The 23,137-nt window shown below is 41.6% G+C and overlaps 1 protein-coding gene across 4 annotated transcripts in view; it reads right to left on the bottom strand.

The window, feature by feature from the left end:
* Positions 1–23,137, bottom strand: part of MYH11 (myosin heavy chain 11) — a 285,530-nt gene that overhangs the window by 74,509 nt on the left and 187,884 nt on the right. For all 4 annotated transcript variants that reach the window (XM_086941438.1, XM_086941439.1, XM_086941437.1 and 1 more), the window contains 9 exons: positions 17,201–17,374; positions 15,458–15,572; positions 12,881–13,074; positions 12,542–12,663; positions 9,434–9,503; positions 6,172–6,332; positions 5,209–5,317; positions 3,590–3,721; positions 2,499–2,705 (listed from right to left, as the gene is read on the bottom strand). In XM_086941438.1, the coding sequence (XP_086797564.1) occupies positions 2,499–2,705; positions 3,590–3,721; positions 5,209–5,317; positions 6,172–6,332; positions 9,434–9,503; positions 12,542–12,663; positions 12,881–13,074; positions 15,458–15,572; positions 17,201–17,374 (1,284 nt within the window). The remainder of the gene's footprint in view (positions 1–2,498; positions 2,706–3,589; positions 3,722–5,208; positions 5,318–6,171; positions 6,333–9,433; positions 9,504–12,541; positions 12,664–12,880; positions 13,075–15,457; positions 15,573–17,200; positions 17,375–23,137) is intronic.

Raw genomic sequence — 23,137 nt, 5'->3', positions numbered from 1 at the left:
TGATCCCATGTGAGTGTGTCAAAAACTAGTATCAGGCAGGCTGCATGTGGGAACTGCCAGGGGGCTAGTTCCATTAAATTAAACATTTGTCGGATGTTCTGAGATCTACTAGTCCCCAGAACAAAAGCATTTTGGTCTGAGTGAATTCGCTTGGGTAATATTGGGACCTATCTGTCCGCCAAAATTTTCCCTACGTTCTTATAGTCAACGTTGAGGATGGGGATCGCTTGGTATGATGATAGTTGGGTTGGATCCCTGTTGGGTTTGAGAAGAGACACCAGGAGGGATTCCAGGAGAGATGGGGTAGCTCCCTAATCTTCTAGCCTCTGCCAGCTTGGGGTCCTTGGAGGTTGTCCTGAGTCACTGTTTTTTCAAGAGGGGTATGAGTAGTTCAGCTTCCCAATCCCTCTCTCGAGAACTTTATGGACCCCTGCTACTTCCTGCATGCAGAACCCCCTCATGACTGCCTTAAAGGTGTCCCGCTAAAGCGCCTTGTGGATGCCGTGGCACGGTTCACCTCGAAGTAGTGTCTAGTGTGTGATGCCTTGGATTCGCGAAAAGCTGGGTTTTCTAGTGTCTCTCAGGACAGGTGCCAAGTAGACACTGGTGGGAGTGGAGCATCATGGTCTGAGATGATGCGCCCTATATAGGGTACCATGTCTAGAATGGAGGTGGAGCATAGTATGCAGATGTAGAGGTCAAGTGGGGTAGAATAGAATAAGTGGGGATGAAGGATTCTCCAGATAACAGCGAGTGCCTACTGACAAACCCACCCTAGAAAGTGCTCCTATTGGGTGTGTCGATGGGAGGGAGGGAGGGGAGGATGGGATCGATCTAGCTGTAAGTTAAGTGTGCAGTTGTAGTTCCCACCCAGAATCCATGACATCCCAGTTCTGTGTCCCAGTATCCCTGAAACCGTGGTTCAGAATTCCTCCTGGTCTCTGTTCAGAGCATTTATGGTCCCTATAAGGACACGCAAAACATTTTGTCGGCCATCAACCAGTGTATACTGCCCTTCCCTGCAGCGGTAGTGTAGCAACCCATCCTCTGTCATGTGGTTATTGCGTGCCTATCTGGTTGAATCGCTGGGTGATAAACTGGGTGAACAAGGGAACAAACAAAATCAGCAACTCATAGGGCCTGCTACTAATGACAGCGCAAACCAAGTAGACTTAAGCATCGAGCGACAAAAGGCAGCGATGTGTGAGGGTGACTGATCTATGCGAGGCTTGGTAGTGGTGGTTTAGGTGGGGTCCCTCCCTTGACATCTATGCGCTGAGGGTCCATGAGTCCATAGTCCTCAGACATTGTGTGGATTCTCCGGTGCTGGACAGTTTGTAAGGTTCAAAATAAAACGTATTTTAGTCCGCGGTCTTCTCTGCTACATTATGTCATCCACCAACTGATTAGAAGATATGCAGGCCCTTCTCCCTCTCCGAGGTGCTAGTGCTGTCTCCATAGGATACTGCCTCTCAGAGGGCCTGACAGCGGTCCTCAATAACGTGTTCCAAAGTGGGAGATCTGGCTGACGAGGTTAACAGAAAGGGGTCTCACCATGTCTGGTTGTGTTTCCTGGGACTCATCTTCCCGGTCTAATGAGACCCAAAGGGTCACTGCTAATTTAGGGCAGCAGGTATGGAGTGAGCTGGTGAGTTGTGGTCGATTATGGTCCTCTGCGACTCTGCAATGGTGTGAGACCAGGGGTGGCCAGCACGGAGAGAGACTCTGTGTTTCACAAGCATCCCCATCTGAAGGCCTCTTGGGGCAGCGAGTCTGCTGTGCCTCTGTGGCCAGACTTGTCCACCTCGCTGTGCCAGAGCTGCCAAGCGGCTGCAGGAGTTCCTCCTCCCCCTGGGTCAGAGCAGCAGGTGTTTGTGTGTGGGTGCAATAAGGCCTCAGCAGGTGTCTCAGTGTGCAGGGTCTCAAGAGTTTTTTTTATTAATGCCTGATGAGAAGAGTTGGGGCCACTCAAGCCCTCCTTTCATCAAAAGCGTCAAAATCAGGTCCCCTAAGCCGTAGTAGGGTTCAGCAGTAGGGGGTTCTTCTTCCCCCATCAGCAGTTTCCTATCATGGTGGGGTCTCGTTACTGTCTGTCTTTGATTGTGGCTACCTCCTCCGTCTGCGCCTCTCACACCAGTTTGTAGTCCCCAACGATGCAGTTTCAGTCCCCCCTGAACTGGAGTCACTCCACCAGTGTCCGGCAGTTCAGGTCTGATGCACTTCCATCTTATCCCAGATCCATTTGACTCCTCTGTAATTGCTACATCATCTTATCAACTGTAGATAGGATATATTTCAGTTAAAAATAATTATTCTAGTTGTTATTATTCTGCACCTCTTCAGAGATGCTATCGTGGGACAGAAAGAGTCTTTGTAGCTGCCTTATGATCATATTGACCAAAATACTAGCATTTTACAAGTTCATGGTCTCTGGAACATAGTAAATGCATTCAGCAGAAAATTCTAAATGTAAACACTACCTGAAGTTACTTCCCCACCTGCATTTGCTGCAGCATCTTTTTCTTCTCTCCCTGTATTTGTAGGTTGCGCTCTTCCTCTTCTTCAATCCTGACCTCCATTTCATGAAGGATCTCTTCCAGCTCTTGTTTCTTAGCACTGAGACGTATCCTGAGTTCTTCAGCTTCAGCATAGAGCTCTGTTTCAGCCTGTAGCTGTTCTTGAAGAAGATTCTTCTCTTCTGCGAGCTAAATACACCAAACAATCAGTTATGAACACGAGAAAACTACTACTATAATCCAAGTCTTTCCCAAAGAACCACAGGTAAATAATCAGACAGAAGTTGAATTCATAGCACCAAATAAACACAAAACAGAGAAGCTTTACAATTATTTATTGAGAAATAGGGAGCCAATGAAGTGTACAGAATGAGCATAATAAGAGACCATGTTTTGGCCATGGTTCCATGTCTCATCTTCTGTAAGGCAGAACAAGGTGACTCCAAATTGGGTTGAATGTAAAAAAATATGCATTTGCACAGTGGGCTCCTTAACCTGCCTCCCGCCATACTTGAGTCTAGGAGCTCACTGGATTGGCCACACGGCATTCCTAGTAGTGCACATGAAAATATGTGCCTTGTACACCTTTCCAGTAGTACAAGAGGAAATGTTTGTGAATTGGAAAAAACCCAAATACGATCAGGCAGAGAGGTAAATCTCCACATTTACTTGTATTTTATTTTATTTTTGGGATTTGGGCCTATTGTATATTGTATCCCACTCTTGTTACTTTGAGATGAATTTCCAAGTACATAGAACAGATTTCATGCCTGATAAATACTGCATGGAACTTGTTCATTCAAGGTGAGCGATAGATGAATGTCAGTTTGGGATGTTAGTCTTTTTGATAATATCTTGTTAAATATTCATTCATCATATTATCTCCGATTAATAACCCATCTTATTATTGCTCTTGCTCTCATATATGCTGGAGATCTTTCTGGTCCACAACCTCGCCATCCACTACCCTCATCCACTGCTTTTTATTCAGTCCCAGGTCAGACATACTGTTCTGCCATTTGTACAAGTAACACTTTCCTTTAGATTGATTCATGCTCAAATGCTATTCATACCTGAGAGTGTTTTTGTTGCAGTTCCTTTAATTCATTATCTGCTTTTTGTTGTCTTTCTGCAATCGCTTTAAGCTCATCCTCCTTGGCCTGGAGTTCTTCCTCTTGACGGGTGACTTGGAGCAGCGGCTTCACCTACAACGGAATATATAAACGTGTTATTCATGTTTTCATTCCACTCACTGACCACTCAGTGGATATATGCTGTTCTCTCCAATGAATGCTGGTACTTATTTGACCTATGACACCATCAGGGACTGGCCCACTGAGAGAATGATCTCGTATTTTTGGGGGGGATTCTTATCCAATTTTATTCTGTGCATTTATTTTCCTTTTACATACTTTTTTTATCGCTACCATTAAATCTTTCATTAAGTTAAAACAAACTCCAGTTATTTGCAGCCAGATTTTGTGTATCCTAAGATTGGGAAATGTCAACTTTCTGCATCAAATAAGGAAACTGTTGAGAGTTATTATTTATTTATGGGTAGGAGCTACTAAGGGTTGATGCCACCATTATTGGTCTAATGAATTTTACTTCACTCATATTAGGTCTGGGCGTTTGTTCTACCTTCCTCAGCTACTCTGCTATCACTACCACAGAACATACTTTTTCTCTGTCCCAATAGCCCATAGTCCCAGTTAAAATGTTACAAAGTTTCCACCCAATCACTGCTCCCCTTTATAAATATTCACACCTTGGGATAATTTAGAATTTGGTGAAGTGGGTGTCCTGTCAGCCAAACTCGTGTTCTGCCTGACTCATTTAGAGCTGGGATAAGTGCAGGGTTTCCATCAGTAGAACCTTAGCTGGCTCTGTCAGTGGAAACCCTTGACCCTGGGCTGCCATGCACAGTGGTAGCCACTTACTTTATTTAGGGTGGGGAAACGTCACTAGATTTCCGTGCCTTGGATCACCATGCAGGTCCCGGGCAGGGAAATCCATGAATGGCTCCCACACAAAAGGGAAAAACTCCCTACTCATCATAGACATAGGGTGTTTGTTTTACACAAACAAACACCAGCTTTGGGAGAATATTTGTGTAAACAGAAATGCTGACTTGCCCCAAAATAACATGAGGCCTGTTCTGTATTTCCCTAAATGGAAAGTGGACACTCTGAAGTGCTACCTCCAATGTAGGCTTTGAGGTCCCTCCCAGTAAGGTGTGAATTTCTAAATTGGGCAGGAGGTCCTCAACAACGGGAATGAAGACTTTGAGCTTCTTTGACCTGGGGAGCTGGTGGGTGCACCTCCTGAGTTACATGACTTTCCTTGTCTCTGTCACTTTATCACCTTATTATTTCTACAGGACATTCTTGTGGGTTGCAAAGAAATTAATTACCAAGTGGGCCATACTACTTATAACAGGAGAATATTAAGAAGGGGCTATGTTTTCACAGTGGAGTTGCCACACCTAGACCTGAACAGATGGTGGAAGAGTCCGAAACTAGCCTTACGCCTGAAGATTACCATTCAACTCTACTGGTACTTCAGTGACATACGTGCTAAAAACTAAAGCCTTTCCGAAAATGTTATTTCAGTTCACAACATTAATCTATTAACAGAATTTCTTTAAAGCATGGATTCTATTCTTAGAAATGAGAATTTAGGTGTGACTTACCTTAGTGAACAATCTCCACCATTGCCAGTTCCTCAGCTTCAGGTATGCTGCACAGTTCCTCTGGATCACTTTCATTGCCGTTAGCTGCTGTTGCCTCTTTGCAAAGGCCCTGAAAAGAAATTTGCATTGTTAAACATGCCAGGCACAAACACTGCCATCTCTACACCAAAACACATAAATGGCTTTTTAAACTATTGTTATCATTATTATTATTATTGTTAGTAGTAGTAGTAAATTATTATAATTTTTAGTCCTTTAATACAATCTTTGTAGTCTTCAGTTTTGACTGCCACATTCAAGGCCTGCTCCACATAATGTGTAGCTTACACTGAGAGGTCCCATGATCCTATGTACAGTCAAGAACAAGGCTAAATATTGGTCAACCATAGTGGACCATGCATTAACTATGACTAATTATGGTTTGCCTATTAATATATAAGTATGATGTTTAATTTCCCATTTCTCAATTGGCCCCCCTAACCACCAGAAAATGATGTGAGCCCTAGACAGTCTGTCTCAGCAGCAAGATGGATTTGCTTGCTGGATGTTGTGTCTCAGGTAAGGCAATAACATGCAACTCCTCTGTGTGCCTCCAGATTCACATCTACAGTGCTGGAGGATTTTGCCAAAACTATTTGCAGGTCACCTCCACAGCATGATGAAACCTGCGGCAGCATTTGCTATGAGAGTAACAATCATGAACTTCTTACACATGCTTAGGGTGAAGTCAACGTGATGTGAACCTGGGCCATAAAACACTTAAAATTGCTCCTGTGAAACTAATTGCGATTATCTAGAACTTCCTAAATAAAACTACAGGTTTAAATGTTCAATACCAAGGACGCCAACCCTCGGTCACAAATTCAGATTTCAAAACAGGAATGCTGTGTTGCAAAAATTAATACATGAATAAATATGATGGTTCTCATGTATTAGTCATTTGAATTAACAAAACACACTTACTTTCTTGCAAGGTAAGCTCTGGCCACAGCCTGGAAAGCAATAATGACATCTGTGATCTTCAGGTCTCGCTCCTCTTCAAGATGAGCCAGCACACCTGTTCTAAAGAATACCTTGCTCTGCCCAACTCTGTACAAGTTAGGATCAAGATCTAGAGCTTTTATCTAAGAAGGAATAAAGAAGATAGTCATTTTGAGATCAGGTCATTGTCCTCATCACTATAGGACCGTAATAAACAGTTGTACATTTTGCCTGTATCTGTAAGACTGTATATATTGGATTATATAAAGCCCTTATGGGTAAGCATGACATAGCTGCATCTATGGGATGTTTTAAAGGATATTTAAGAAAAATAAATAACATGTTATTCATAAAAGCCCATTTCAACAGCTTTGGATTCAGGCTAACGCAACTTAAAGCTGGTATTTTACATAGTAGATATATCACCTACAATTCTCATTAGTTTGGGAACATGTTATACATGCTTATTAACTTGAATCTGATAATAAGAAGTTAGTGGCAATTTCAATCGCAGGAAGAAAGCAGTAACCCAATTGCAATGGCAGGAAGGAACAATTAACCCATCTACAACATAAACATTTAAAATCAATGAGAGGTTGTGGCCTAACGGCTAAGGCGGTCGACCTCGAAGCTGAGGAACCGAGTTTGAGTCTGAGCAGGGAGACACTCGACATCTTGTGATTCTGGGTAAATCACTTAATCCTTCCCTGCCTAACAAAAAATGAATGTGTCCGCCTGTAATACAACTGAGCTCATGTAAAGTGCTTTGATACCTTCGGGTCTAGTTTGCACTATATAAAAAAATGATCAATCAATTTCATATTATTCACAATAACAAATGATTGTTCATTTTTTAAACCTATCACTAAGATCATTTGCAGCCAGCATTAACATAAAAGAAAATAATTTTTATAATGATCATCCATTTCTTTCTCTTTTACACCATTCTATTAAGTGATTTATTTACCATTCTGATTAAACCCAGATAATTGTAGTTTCATGGTTTCCATATGTAGTTATGGCGTTCAGTATATGGTGTCCCCAGGGGTAAACAACGTTTACAACAAAACTTTATCTCCTTGGGGAATCACTACGCAGTCGTTATCATGACCGTGTTGTGATTCCGCATATCATTACTCCGCAAGTCGGAACAACAACTTGCGGAGGAGGGGGGGGGGGGGTTGTTGGATTCAAAATCCAACACGTTCCCTAGTGTCCGCACAGACTGGAGTTAGAATAGTAAATCATACTATTCCAACTTCCAGCGCCACCCCCCTCCGCAAGTCGTTGTTATGACTTGCGGAGTAATGGTATGCGGAATCACAACGCGGTCATGATAACGACCGTGTTGTGATTCCTCACAGAGAAAAATAATGCGGGATTTGATCATATATTCGTCCCCAGGTTATGAATCAGCAGCACTATGCATAAATCAACAGAGTAACACATGTGAAGAGATCTCAAACATGTCTTTGTATCAAAGAAAGCACTTATTTTTCTGTAAATGTCCAATGTCTCTAATTACTTTACATGTATGTATTAATCAGTTTCACTCACATTCCCAGCTCTCAATAGGTTTTTCTCTCTTTTTATCATAGGTCTGAAACATCAAACTCAAAAAAGAAGACTTCCCAGTTATATGCAACAATTGTGCAAACATGATACTATATCTTCTATTAAAAGAATCCAACATTTACCACATATTTATCCCAAAATAACAAGATCATGGGACACTGGTTTGCCTTGTTGCTATTACCATCATAAAATAATGATCACATGTTTACTACCAAGGGCCTGATTTAGGGTCTAGTGGAATTAACTCTGTCCATCATAATGGCGGAGGACATTATGTCCACCACCCACATTGATAGAGGATCACCATATTTAGAGATAAGCACCAGCCACGTCTAGCAGAGATCTCTAACTTTGCTGAGGTACCAAAAGATTAGGGTATGGCTGCCATCGGTTTTTAATGGCTGTCCACCAAATGTTTTCTTTTCCCAAACTCACTGTGGGAGTTAGTTTTTTAAAGAAAAATTAACTATTGACCTCCACATTCATGGTGATTTTTTTCTGGGTCATTATTTTAACTTTTCTGTTCACCACCATGTTTTCACTGACAGTGACAGGCAGAAAGCAAAAGGCATCAGGCAGTCAGCCCTTAACGGGGTGGCAGTGTAATGCCCCTACTCTGACAGCCATAATATCCACATACAATGCCCCTATTCTGACAGCTAGCTCTCCGTCATGCCATCAGAGCAAGCTCTCTATCTGCGAAGCCAACGTGGATACCACTGATGGAAAGCTGACAGCCCACTTAACTTATAATGGGTCAGGCGGAACGAGAGTGTGGTGGACAGGAAACTCTGTCACATCTGTCCACGAAACTGTAAATGAGGCACTGAGTGTGTGGAGAACAGGAGCTTTTTAGGAAATCAACTGAGACTTTCATACTAGTGATCATTATTGGTTTTCCCCAATTTCACTAAATTCCCCATGTGAGCTTTTTTCACCTGTAGAGCCTCAATCATTGCCTCACATTGCTTCAAGGGCAAGAAGGACTTATGACAATAAGAGTGTTTTATGAGTGGCCCAATAAATTGCAATCACAAAGGGATGAGTTTAAGTGGTGCAATGTTGATCGCATCCGGTATCAATGATACTGGAATTCAAAGAGTGAAAAAGATCTGTAAAGTGCCAAGAAATGCAGATTTTGATGCAGTAAGCTGCAAAATCCGCACATTTTACTCCATTTTGAGGACGAAATTTTGGATAGACAGTATTGTTTGCACCTCATAAATCCAAAATACCTCTTTGTCCGATTTTATCGGACCATGGAAACTCATAACCAAGCGATACATTTGTAGAATTAGTAGGTTTTGGGCCAGCCTCTTCCAAACAACTGCCCAGAAACTATGTAAAAATGTATAAAGTCCAAAATGTAAGTCCAGAATCTATCACCAAACTGAAGGCTTGATGAAAAAACTATGGGCCTGATTACGAACTTGGCGGACAGGATACTCTGTCACAAACGTCAAAGATATCTCGACTGCTGTATTACAAGCTCCATAGGATATAATAGAATTGTAATACGGCAGGGAGGATTTCCGTCACTTTTGTGACGGCGTAACCCTGTCCCCCAAACTCAAAAAAACGCCCTATATCTTTTTTCCAAAGTAAAATATTAATACGAGAAATCTCTGACCCCATATCTCTTTCCTTTGTGATGAAAGTGTGGACTTACCATGAGGACACAAGCCTGTTTCCCATCCATAAATCCTTTAGGAATATGACCAGCAGCAAGGATTTCATACCTGAAAGCAAAAATGAAGTAGAATGAGGTGTGCTGCAGGATATTCTCCCTAATTTTAGTGCCTAACTCTTTCCTGATATCACTGTGTCCACCTGTTTAAAGGCCTCTTCTCATGTCTGTCCATAGACATTTAATGCCACTTTCGAAAATATATGTTTATATAATTAAATATCTGCATACTGAAAAATTGTAATACAATAGGCCAAAATCTTTTATTACTATATACAATATTTTACTTACTATAATCAGTGTTTACAGAAGAAACTTACAAGGAATTGTGGGCCATACTAAATTGTAGAATATAAAAGTAAAATAGAGTAAAATTAGTAGGATACAGGCAACAATATCCCACCAATCAATTCCTATCTACATTAGCTCCTTTTCTTTGAGAGTCTTCATCTGTCCTCTAGCGAACCGCCCTCCCATCAAAGATTTCTTTAATTACTAAAATGTATCTATGTCTGATGTAATTTCCCTACTCCCCTGGGCCAATACAAAAGGGGACATTAATACATGACAGTGCAAATCGGCCAGCACTAAGCCACAAGTAAAATGAGAAGGATAGAACAACTAACTGAAAGCCAGAGAAAGGTACCGTTCATGATGAGGGGAAATGTTGAATACTTCCGGGTTCAGAGGTCACTATGACGTTCAGAAGCATCTCCATTAGCCAGAGCAGCATGTGCACTTGAATAGGCATCTGAATTATACCATCCAGCCATTAAATTAGACTTGCAATACTGTTTGTAATGGGAACCTTTAGGGGTATTTGGGAAGCAATCTGTATTCCACGGACTCTCGCTGATACGTAGAAGGACCTGATTTATAGTCTGAAGTGTCATGTTATGCTTCACTTATATCCTACATTAAAGTTGCTCCATTGTCTTCTATAAATTTATATATGTTTTGTAATTGTGAGCAGTGAAGCACTACAAGTTATTTATGATGTGTTGTATTAATTGTATTTGTGTAACTAGGATGTGCAAGAGTCTCAGGTATTTAGGACAACAAAACGAAGGCTAACATTCAAGAAATCTAAAAAAACACACAAGAAAACAATACTCACTGGCTAAAAAGGCAGATGTTCTTCCCTTTCTAAATCTGAACACACAAACCTCTATGTGCAAGGTCAAGAGAAGAGTATTCCATACCTTGGTGTCTACCAAAAAAAGCACTTTGGGGAATTCAAGAAGCTGAGTGTGGACAGAAAACAACTGATGTTGGGTCTTTGTTATCTGTATTGAGCTGCTTTAGAGTCAGGAGCAGATTAATAAATCACCCTGTGGGTAATGACCACAGACTTAAATAATACTCTATTCCATACTACAAGCTATAAGGAGCAAGCAATGTCTAGGACTGACACAATCAAAGTTGAAAGCCCTTTGAGTAGCCATGCAGTAGTGTAGCCTGTTCAAAAGTATAAGGGTGGTAACCAGGTAGATAGTACTGTCTTGGTAAATTCTGGCCTGCACTAAAAATTGTATTTACAGAAAGCAGAAGATGGAGACCTTTGTGACTGCGGTATCCTATGGTAGAACAGTATAAATGAACATACCTAGTTTGCATACATTCTCGGAGGTACTGATGGGGGGAATCATGCCTGGACAAATGGCCAGGGAGCATCTTGGGCTAGGAGCTCTGTTTTAGCAGGTTGACATTCCCCACTGTACAATCGATAGACAATCCATCAAGGTAGTTGATAACAGTTATCCAGCAGTCAGCTTGGTGTCATCCACATACATAGGGAACTGGACACTGTTACAATGGAGCTGTGTTGCCTGGGTAGCATGTAGATGTTGAATATGAATGTTGAAAGTATGGACGTCAAGGTTCAGAGCTACGCGAAAGTAAACTACAGACTTACTCCTAAAAATGATTTCAGGCAGTCCATTATGATACCAATGAACTGGTCTTCAACCAATTTGGAAAGAAAGATAGACTGGTGGATGGTGTGGGAATCAATGGATAGGTCATTTAGCATCACTATTCTGACACTCTCACCTTACCCTAGCCTTCTCAGGTCTTCTGTCACCAAAAGTAGAGCCAATCGTGTATTACGTCCTGGGTAAATCCCCAGCTGGAAGAGTCCAGAGGTCACTAACCTTCTGCAGTTTGCCGATTGAATAATTTCCAGTTTCTCAAGCAATGATACCAACTAGGGATGTTTGGAGAGTGGGCAAGAGATGTTTAAATAGGTGTTCCTTAATCTTTTCCATAATTTCTAATTTCCCTCTATTTCCACTCTTCATAGACCGGCCCCTAACCTGAAGAACTATCACACTGAATTAAGCACTTTCCGAATAGGTGAGGAACCAGGGGCTTCATAAACAACGGCAGACAACTATGAGCATAATAGCTCAAGCCATGATATCCATGATAACTCTTGATAGAGCTACATTAGTTAAGAACATAGTACAGAGAGACTGGCCTGGTTAACATTCATGTACATCATCCCAAGTTCATAGGTACACAGAGTTTCCATTCCAATATGGATTTAAGGCTTCTTAAAAAGAGACATTTCCAGCTGAATTCTGAATTGAATAAGAGGTGGATGGAGTAGGCTTGTCTCTGGTTCTGTCCTTACTTTTTTGAGTTCCAATACAGAAATGTAATGATTCTAACTGCTGTTTTGCCTTTGTCTTAGTGTTTTTCAGTGCTTTTGATATTTGTCGGTCCTGTTGGGTGGTGTGGTGGTTGTTCTTGTCTTGTAGTTCACACAAGAAGTGATAAATGTGACGGGGGATTTTAGGAGGGACCAATGTAGATCTGCAAGGGTGGGGGTGGTGTGGTAATACACTTTGATAAATTGAGCAACAGCTTGCAGAATGCTGTGTCACGTTGCCAAGTGGTTGTCAGAGATGTTAATAAGGATGGTTTACCAATGACCAAATGAGAAATTACTAGGACTAGCACAATGTTTCTGAAGGTCACTTCTACATCATAAGCTTTTTCACTGTGGAACAGGAATGGCTGAATCAGGCTGTGTAATGAGTAAAGTACAAAATAAATACATATTCAAAACTGCATAATTTTTCTTACCGTTGACGGAATTCTTGAAACATAATTCTGTTGGGAAATCCTTGCCGGCAGATACGGATGCCTTCCAAGACACCATTGCACCTCAACTGCTCCAGTACTAAATTAGCATCCAGCTTTCCAGACTGTGGAGAAAAGTTGAAATTGTGAGTGAATTAGGTACAATAAATCGTGTGCCATTGTACAGAGTACGATAATGGCCTACAAAGTAAGTCAGGGTGATGTTTATGATTTCACAACATAAGCACCCAAACTCTTAGCACACGAAGAAAGAAAGTTTGTTCATCTGGATGTGCTTGTCTTGGAGGCTTTAAAGGTTTTGTATATTTTTGTTTGAATTACCCGCTTCTCGTGATTTGGAATAATGCAGCGGACAAAGTTTGGACTTGTATTTCTGAGGGTAGTCATGAGCTTGGTGAGTTGTTCCTTGTATAGCTGCCCAACAGTACGGAACATGCCCTTTTTGGTTTTTGAAGCACTGGGTAGGGAACTCTCGGTCATTTTTGCCATTTGATCCAATCCCACAATACGATCAACTGCAAAGATAAAATAGCTTAACTTTAGATGGTTGGTAACAGTGCTTGAAAGGAATAGTTAGCAGTGCAAGTACTCACAGTTTGTAATTCGTAAACAAATAAGTGCAAGGTTCAAAGTTGTTCATAGAAGCTGCTCATAGCACTGCTGAATACCAAGGCTACTAGCCTTGAATACCACATTTTGCTTCTTTCCTCCATTACTCTAAACATCCTGTATCTGTACCGCACTCCTTCAGGAAATGTTTCATTGATTAATTCTCCCTTTTCACTGTATTCTTGTCTTTCTCTTCTTTCTACCCCCGTATCTGCCTTTCTCTTCCTTACTCTAAGTCAGAATCTCCTGAAGAAAAGTACGTCCCAGTGGCCGCCACCTGCAACTACAGTCACAAACTAAGCACTGACTACTCAGTGGTATCTGAGTGGTTCTCCTTCCTATTGAGAGGCGGAGGTAATTTGGCATTGGTAGAACTGGATTTCTGTTGAGACTCTCCCTAGCAAATGAAATAAGTGCAGGCACTCAGAGCCTCTCACGACCTGCCCTTTTATAGTTGGTAATACTGAGTGTAAATGTACACACACCGCCTTTGGTATGCTCCGCTTACTGTGAGACTAATTTGCACATAGGACAAGTCTTAAAAAAAAAAAACAAGAGTAAGAGCAAAGAGTATGACATATATCATATCAATGTCACTGGTGCATTGTTACATGTGTAAAAGAATGAGTGCTGGTGCCCGAAGCACTGCTTAGACACCCACAGCTGGCGCCATAGCACGTCAGCACCCAAATTACCAAGGCTGTGTAGTCTGGAATCCACCTCATGGCTCTTTAATCTACTACCAGACATCCTCTACCTCTTTATCTCACTCTTGCAGGTTCCTGCTTTCTTACTTTGTGAATGTTTCCATCTTTCTCTTTCTTCTTCTTTCCCCTTTATTTGCTTTTCCCTCTCTTGCTCTATGATAAGGAACAATAAGTGCAGGTCCTGAAAAAAGAGGGCTGGTTTCCCCCCATCAGTAACTACGGGCTCAAACTAAGCACTGCACTGATGCTGTATATACGGACGGATGTGCTTAGGACAGTTCCATACACTATTAATACTAGTGCACCTCAAACATTTCTACTAATTAGTTATCCTCGTGGTCCGCTAACAGAGGGTGACACGCAGGTATCAAGTGGGTGCCTGGCGACGCAGGCGTGAGTTCTTCAACGGATACACAGCTCAGTAACCATTGCTACCAGCAAGCCCTATACTTTATACTAAAAATCCCCCCTTTTCTTCCTCCTTTGCAGGGTATGCCAATTTCGCCACCACCGCCCTCCCGAGACCCATGGTGTGAGGATTACTCACATCAAACGTGAGACTTTTAGTTGCATTTTTAACCTTTAACTATTCGCATGTGTTTTGGGGATTCCTTGCCATGCCACAGAGGCTCACAGGCCATTCGGGCATCTTGATGGTCTACCAAACACACGCTATACCGCCAAATGACCTAGTTGGCGTGCAGGTGTTATAGTACTATATTGATCACCCATATTGTGCTCATTAGCTGTGAGGGCCAGTTACATCACCACTCATAACATAATGAGTACAGGTTAGATATCAGGTGATTGTTTCACTCTGAGCACAAGAGCACGTCGTGAAGAGCATGGTATACCTGTAACAAACAAATTGCGCAATATAGTAATTAACTGTTTGTCTTGTCTTTTCTCTTTATATTTGTAATTGTCATTTCTATCTATAGGTGCAAACTGGTTTCTCAAAATTAAATTGAGCAACCAACCATTTTTTACACTTTTTCACTTTCACGTCCTCAGGTCAGGGTGGGCCTAGGTCCTAGGTCCTGACGAATGCCAGGTAACTGACACCACGATGGCAGAAACATGTTGACCCCACTTAGGAGGAAGTAGCTGAACAATGTATTTAGCTCCCTTCCCACACCTTGTTTTTAATGTGTCTGATTGGCCACTCATTAAAGTTTTTTGTGACACAATCCAGACAATTTTAAAATCACATAGTCACCCCTTCACTCTTCACAATACAAAATCCCAGCTCCGCAGTAATTCTGGCGTCGAAGCACACCGGAGAGGCACTCGGCCTCTCCCGGTGGGGCCCAATGATGAAGCATGTCGCCAACTAGGTTGGTGAGTGAGGGCTTTCTATATAAATCTAAGAAGATTTATTTTTTCCCATGCTTCATTTCTTGTTGTTGAGGTAGTCACACTCTTTCGTTGTTTATACTACTGTTCAGAATATCCAGCAAACATTCCAATAATATCCCCAGAAATTATTTTTATGTGGATTGTTAAATATATAATCATTTTCAATTTCTCAAAAACCTGAATGGATGTAACTGTAACATACAAAGACCACATAAAGTCATACCGTCTTTCCAGAGGTCACCAACAAACTTGTCTGACGACTGATTCAGGAGTGCAGTTACATTGTCGTTCAATGGATCCATGTTCTTCGTCAGCCATGCACTTGCATTGTAGTCCACCTTAAAAAGAAACAGGACCCTTAGATATTTCCTTTAAATATTGTGTAATGTTTTCACTCAATTGTGTTTTGTAACACAATATGATCATGCTTCAGCGATCAAGCACCAATCTCCAAAAATCCTTGTTTGATGCATTGAAAATGACAATTGATACCACTATATGATTGTTTGTAACCTCTGCAGACTTCTTTACAAACACAATGATGTATTCAACATGAAAAGTGGATACTTACATTAGGTATGTCTTTGTATTTAGCAGTTGTATTCACTGACTATTTCTCCCAGTGACCAATGGCCATTTGTTAACATGCTGCAGGCTCAAATGTGCAACAATAATTGTTTCAGTATAAAATAAGCTGGCTCACCATCATGGTCAAAAGTCATGGAGTATGACTTCTTATGTTGTCATTATGGCTCAAGGTAAATATAATGCCACTTGAGGTACACTTATGATTTTGTGATCACTTTGCTTGAGCTTTCTTGAAATAAAAGAAAGCTAAACACAGGTCATCTGATCGAAAATGTGTTGTAATAAGCAAACTTTAACAGGTGAAAACTATTTTAAAGTCACTTGGACAGTCTCAAGAGTTTCCTTAATTTTTGAAAACTGTTAGACACAATGACCTTCTTTAAGGCATTTTTTGATATCCGTAGACAACATCATTTAACATTTGTTGTGGATTAATAAGGTCGGAAAGGCATAAGATAGGTATATTCTCTGCTGGTAGTTTCCACAGCATTTGATGGTCTTTGGATTCAATTCCCAATCAGTATGAGGGTGCTTTTTTCCCACCCTCGTAATGTCCTGCGGATAATACACAAACAGTTACTAAAAAGTTGAAACCTCAACAAAATCTCAGTAATTTAGTTTTTATATAGCCCAGACATTGCTTGCCCTAATTCTCTATACATTTCTTGCAATATCGAGCCTGGGCTGTTTTTCTTGCTGGGGTTTTCATGAAATGTTGATTTACCAATACATGCACTTTGTACAGTGTCAACACTATACAATCAGCATTGAATTACCTGTTTGTAATGCACCCTAAAATGGATAAAGTAGTGTTGTCCTAAATGAATTGCACAAGGGTCCTGTCACTTTTCATGCATACTTTATTGTAGTACTACAGGAGTTCTCATTTATGTACTCTTACACACCTTTGTGACTTGGCCCAGAAATTACCAACTCCCTATTAGTGAGAGAGCATAGAGAGCATAATCCCTTCTAATTATAGATGAATATTTAATGTTTCCCATTTTAGGTGTTTTGGGGACAATTCACAAAGGCGTGTAAGAGTACGTAAAAGAATACTGCAGGAATACTACTATACGTACTCCAAAATACTTGCATGAATATGGGTTCTATTTTTCAGCCCCTCATACACAAGTCTCTTTGACCAGTGGAAAATGATTTAAAAAAAAAAATATGAATAATGCCTAGTGAAGCAATCTGATTTTTATTTATGCAAGGCTTTAAGACATTTCACTCCACCCTGACAGTGTTTCTCTATCCCTGAATCCGAACAACTATCTATTAGAAAGTTTTGCTGGCCTACCCAATACATCACTTCGATCTTCATGGATGCACCTCATGTACATTTCACATCCCCTTCAGTTATGCCCTCCTTTACCTTTCCTGCATAATGCATGAGGGAGAAGATTGTTTTGTCTTTCAGTTGCTTGGGCATCTGGAACTTGCAGTGACCAGACTGTTCTTTAGAAAGCTTTTCCACAAAGGAGACATCAGTAGCTTTAGGGAACCAACATTCTTCATCCAAAAGAGCCAAGACACCAGGCGGGTTGTTCTGGAACACAAAGTAAATCAGTCAGTTTGCAAAACAAAGAACAGGATATTCTATTAAATCTCTTTTGGGAGCGGATCTGTAGAAAACATTTTACGGGTCTTCTCTTCATTCACAATGACAAACGGCCTTTACATAAAATGTTTTGCATGTATGAGAAGTTAACATTGATTTATCATCAAGGAACACAACCATTTGTTGATGTTTTGCACATACTTTAAACATCATGTCTAGAACTGTTCATTTATTGTATCATTCTGCTAGTGTTTGCAATATTTCTTATATTGATTTTACTTTGTGAACAGCCATTAACAAGATTATGTTTTATTTGTTTCTTGTGTTTGTAAATGTCCTGTTCTATGGTGTACTTTTATGATCTATAGTGATAGAAATAAAGTTATTTGTATGTATAATTTTACTTTTATGTAAAACAACAGAAAAGAGAAAGGGATTTCCAATATGTGGAGGAGAATACTCCTGGTCCCCTTAATGGTCAAATAAACAAACAATTGGAGGAGGACCACCATAAGACCTGTAGGGGTCTCAGAAAAGTGGGGAGAGAGAAGAGATGCACAAGAAAAGGAAAATGTCCTTTTCTAAGAAGACCCCTCACTCACTCACCAACCTAGTTGGTGACATGCTTTATCATTGAGGACCCCACCCGAACAGCCGAATGCCATCCGGGTGTTCTGCGACACCTGACTACTGTGAGAGTGTAAGTGAAAAACAGTGATGGGTTAAAAATTGTCCAGGTATGACTCATTTGAAAAAATGTTTATTCTGGAGCTACTGGACAATATTAACAAGCATTTACAATGAAATGGTCTCTGCATTATTAAAGGTAGAGCTATTGGCATTGCTCATGACATTTTATTTTCATTTTTTTTTTAAACATAAATAAATGGTATTGTCATTTACAATGGCAATAGGTGAGCATTAGAGAGTAGTAGAGAGTATTCACGGACACAGAGCCCCACACATACACACACGCAGAGCCCCACACACACAGAGCCCCACGCACACACAGAGCCCCACACACACACAGAGAGCCACCCACACACACAGAGCCACCCACACACAGAGCCACCCACACACACACACAGCCACTCACACAGAGCCACCCACACACAGAGCCACCTACCAAAAAAGCTACACACACAAACAGACAGAGCCAGCCACAGGGAGCCACCTACCAAAAAAGCTACACACACAGACAGACAGAGCCACCCACACAGAGACACCTACCAAAAAAGCTACACACACAGACAGACAGAGCCCAACACACAGAGCGCAACACACACACACATAGCCCCACACACACACACACACAGAGCCACACACACACACACAGCCACCCACACACACACAGCCACCCACACAGAGCCACCCACACACAGAGCTACCCACACAGAGCCACCAACCAAAAAATCTACACACACAGACAGACAGAGCCACACACACACAGCCACACACACACAGCCACACACACACAGCCACACACTCACAGAGACACACACACAGAGAGACACACACACACAGAGACACACACACACAGCTTAAGGTTAATAGTGTTTGATGCAACAAAAAAAATTCAGGGTATGTTTGGGGGCCCTGTTCCATAGGCCAAATCGTGGGAAAAACTTGACCTGTGCAGCTCAGAGCGAGCCCCTTCTTATTTGGCCTGAGAAGGCGGCCATACCTGGTTCACATGGGTCCACGGCAGATGTTGGAGTGCTAGCCCTCTGCCAAAGTCGCAGTGTGATTTTGTTTTTTAAGAAATAGACACATTTCCCCTTGTTTGCACCTACTTCATGTAAGTCTTGGTGTTAGATACAAAGCCAAGTTTAGCTGTCTCAGTAGAATGGGCTTTGCATCAAAGCCTTTGGGTGTTCTCTGGTCTGCCCCATTAAATGCCTGTTGATTCTAATAGTTTTTTTGTACTGAGAAAAGTTCACCTTTCCAGAAGATAATAAATAGCTCTGTGTTCAGTCTCCCTAGAGCTGATACAAAGCCTTAGTGCAAAGCCTTAGTAAATCTGGGTCAACATATGCACTCACCCCAAAAGTATTCATTGAAATAATCTTGTATTGTGTGCTGCATTACTGTGTATAATAAATCTCTGACACTCAAATAAAACCGTGAATGGCCTCACGTGGTGTGCATTTGATGTATGGAATTTCTGTTCCACAATTAGTGCATGCCTGGTAGGAATCCGTGCCAACTTCCTCAGAACTCCTAAAATATCCATGCCGCAACCCAAACGTTATTCATTAAATGATACAAAATAAGGTTTAACTAGAAGCCAGGCTTCTGGGCGTCCCCCTCTATATCTAAGCCCCCCACCCCACGCCATAAGCACACCCAAGCTTCTATTCACTGGTCAAGAGGCGAGTATGACAAGGGCTGGGTGTAAGGCTGGCCTGGCCCTATGGGACACCGGGTAGTCTGCAGACCAGGGGCTGCTTTTACCGATGGCTAGGTGGGAACATCAGCTATCCAGTTTACTTGTAGACACCTAGGGCTAGATGTAGGTAGAATAGATTTACCGAATTTTAATTACCAAATTTTACCGATTCGGTAATTAAAAATCGGTAAATCTAAGGGGTGGATATGTAGGTATTTCCAGATGTGGAAATACCGAATCTGTAACATTCGGTATTTACCTATTCTGTAAATACAGAATCTGTATTTCCCATTGATTCCTATGGGCTTTGAAGCCCATAGGAATCAATGGGAAATACCAATTCTGTATTCGCAGAATCGGTAAATACCGAATTTTGCAAGGGTGCAGGGGGTGTCACTTTGACACCCTCTGGCACCCCACAAATAGGCATGTGCGCCATGTGGCACACAGACATGCCCTAAGGACATGTCTGTCTGTCACATGGCTAGGTGTGCATGCACACATGTGCATGCACACCTGAAATCGGTATTTTACCACACAATAGGATTGTGTGGTAAAATACCGATTTTGTAGGACCTTTGGGACTCAGAAGAGTCCCACCTACATCTGAGATTTACCGAATCCGTAAAAATACAGATTCTGTATTTTACAGAATCGGTAACTTTACCGAATCGGTAAAGTTACCGATTCTGTAAAATTGTGCCCCTACATGCCAATTCTTGTATACCGGTCGGTAACGGCCGAAAATACCGATTTTCGGCCGTTACCGACCGACCTACATCTGGCCCCTAGGGGCTTATTTACAAGCCCCTTGCGCCGCCCGTACGTCACTTTTTTCCATGTTAAAAGTGACGCACTGGCTTGTAAATAAGCCCCTTACAGAATTTTCACCCACGCCCAATCCTCCTGCAGCAGTGCGGGCGCACTTGCTACACTTTCTCAGTCAGCACACATTTTTTGCGGCTGCTTTCTGCTCCCGGTCCGCCTCTGAAGCCGGCAGTGAGTCATCTGGTGGAAGCCGGATCGAGGAATACCAGTAAATGGCTCCACGGTGAGTCACTTTTACTAACTGGACCGTCACGTCTCACTTCCCACTTATACCCGTGAGAAGATGACAACACGTGGGACAGAATGCTACACATTGTTAACCAGAGTCATCAAGCTACACACAGCGCGTAGTCAGGTCAATAAAGTTTTCATTTAAAAAAACTTCTGATTTCACACAAAACAATAGACGCAATCGCGTAACTGCATTTAGAGCAAAAACCGCGAGAGTCCGGCATTCGTTTGAAACGCCGTAACAGAGAAACAGGAAGAAGAGAGATATACACTAAGGTGAGCGCGGTCCGTACCACGGAGCGAACGAAGAAAGAAAGCATAAATACAATCACATAATGGAGATCAGGGCAGTTAGACGCATGGAGCAGCGACCGCGGCCAGCGCTATAAGGCGTTCTATAAATGAGACATACAGCGATATCTCTATAATTAAGACATACAGCGAGATCTTTATAAAGGAACACCAAGTTGTTTAGGTACCATTAACATAATTGGCTCGTAACATATGAATCACCACAGATCAGCGACACCAGAGATATGCGCATCATAAGTACACGTTGAAGCGCAAGTTGAACTGATACACGCTTATCCTATAAAGATACTTGACGGTAGCAGGAAATAGCAGTATAGCTAAATGCAACAGTAGTAATGTGTAGAAGGTTTAAGGGAAATTGGGCCATATGTATCATCATGCCAATTTGCGATTCCTAAATAGCGATTTTTAAGGAATCACTATTTAGAAATCGCAAAATGGTATGTATGTAGGAAATCGCTTCTTTTTAGCAGTTTCTTAACATTCCTAAATTGCGATTAGCAAATTGCTAATCGCAAATTTCTCATTCATTTCTATGGGCCAGGAGGCCCATAGGAATGAAGGGGAAATTTGCGATTAGCAATTTGCTAATCGCAATTTAGGAATATTTTCAAGGGTGCAGGGGTGTCACAAGAACACCCTGCTGCACCCCTGAAAATGACATGTGTCGGCATATGGCGCACATACGTTCCCTAAGGGCATGTATGAGCGTCATATGCCACCTTTGGATTTACATTAAATTGCTTTTTCAAAAGAATTCGCAACTTACCACCAACTAGAAGTTGGTGGTAATTTGTGATTCCTTATGGGCATTTTTGCATACATTTTTATTTGATACATTGCATTTAAGGAATCGCAAAATTTGCGATTCCTTGAGTGCAATCGCAAAATAAGGAATGGCAAATTTTGGGATTCCTTATTTTGCTGCGAAAATGTTTCATACATTCCATTTAGCAAATTAGCATTCGCAAAGGCCGAAATTCGCAGAATTTCGGCCTTTGCGAATGCTAATTTGCTTGATACATATGGCCCTAAGTATATAGGTTGGCAATATTACTTAGTAGAGGAATGAATAGCGATATTACATAGCATATGATGTGATGAGTTGAGCCATGGGCACCGCCTGAGATTAAGTGGTAAAAAATGTTATGTTCATTTTTTTTAGAATGTTTCCCTGATGAAGGCGAATAATCGCCGAAATGCATTGGAGAAAGAGAATAATTTTTGATGTATAAGTGAACGAATCAAACTCAAACAATCACTGGTTATATGTGATTGCAACATGATCAAAGAAAAAATAAATGAAATAAAAGGAACAATTCACTATCAATTTTTGAGTTGAGCCACATTGATTTATCAATTTAAGCTGAAGGCGTTCAGCATTAAACCAGTGCCTTGGGAGACAGGTCTATGACTCATAGTACTGCTACCTACCAAGATGAAAACACATCCACGTCTGACAGGAAATCACTCTAGTTAAACACTGGCCTTTGGCAGACCTAGCAGGGGGAATGTATAGTTTGAGCTCTGAGGGCTCGGTGAAATAAATTAGGCATTGGCACGTCCTTTTTTTTTTTACAAATTAACCGGTGATAGGCCCCTTCTCAGTGGCCCTTATCGTCCATATCCTATGTTGCTTCTCCCCTAGACTGCGCAGAGTAGGGAAGGGGGGGGGACAATGTTGATTCACAGTCCTGGATTGTGGCAGAACACGCGACAGTGTAGTCATGCACAGTACTGGAGTTTGCACCTGGGGCCATGTTTGATGCCCTACCACATATTCTATGTGTAGTGTGTGGGGGCAGAAATGTCATGCATAATCTTGCATTGTGGCAAAAGGTAGCCCACTTGCCTGGAACTCGACGATGCATGGGGCAAGGTGTGGACATGCAGTCCTGGATGGCGCAAGACCATAGGACAGCACATTATACTTTTTTACACAGTCATGAACTGTTTAAGAGCATAGGAAAGCATGCTTGCGCGCCAAACGT

Source organism: Lissotriton vulgaris, chromosome 10 (assembly GCF_964263255.1).
Source record: "Lissotriton vulgaris chromosome 10, aLisVul1.2, whole genome shotgun sequence".
NCBI classification, from domain to species: Eukaryota; Metazoa; Chordata; class Amphibia; order Caudata; family Salamandridae; genus Lissotriton; species Lissotriton vulgaris.
This window is presented reverse-complemented; position numbering and strand designations above follow the sequence as displayed.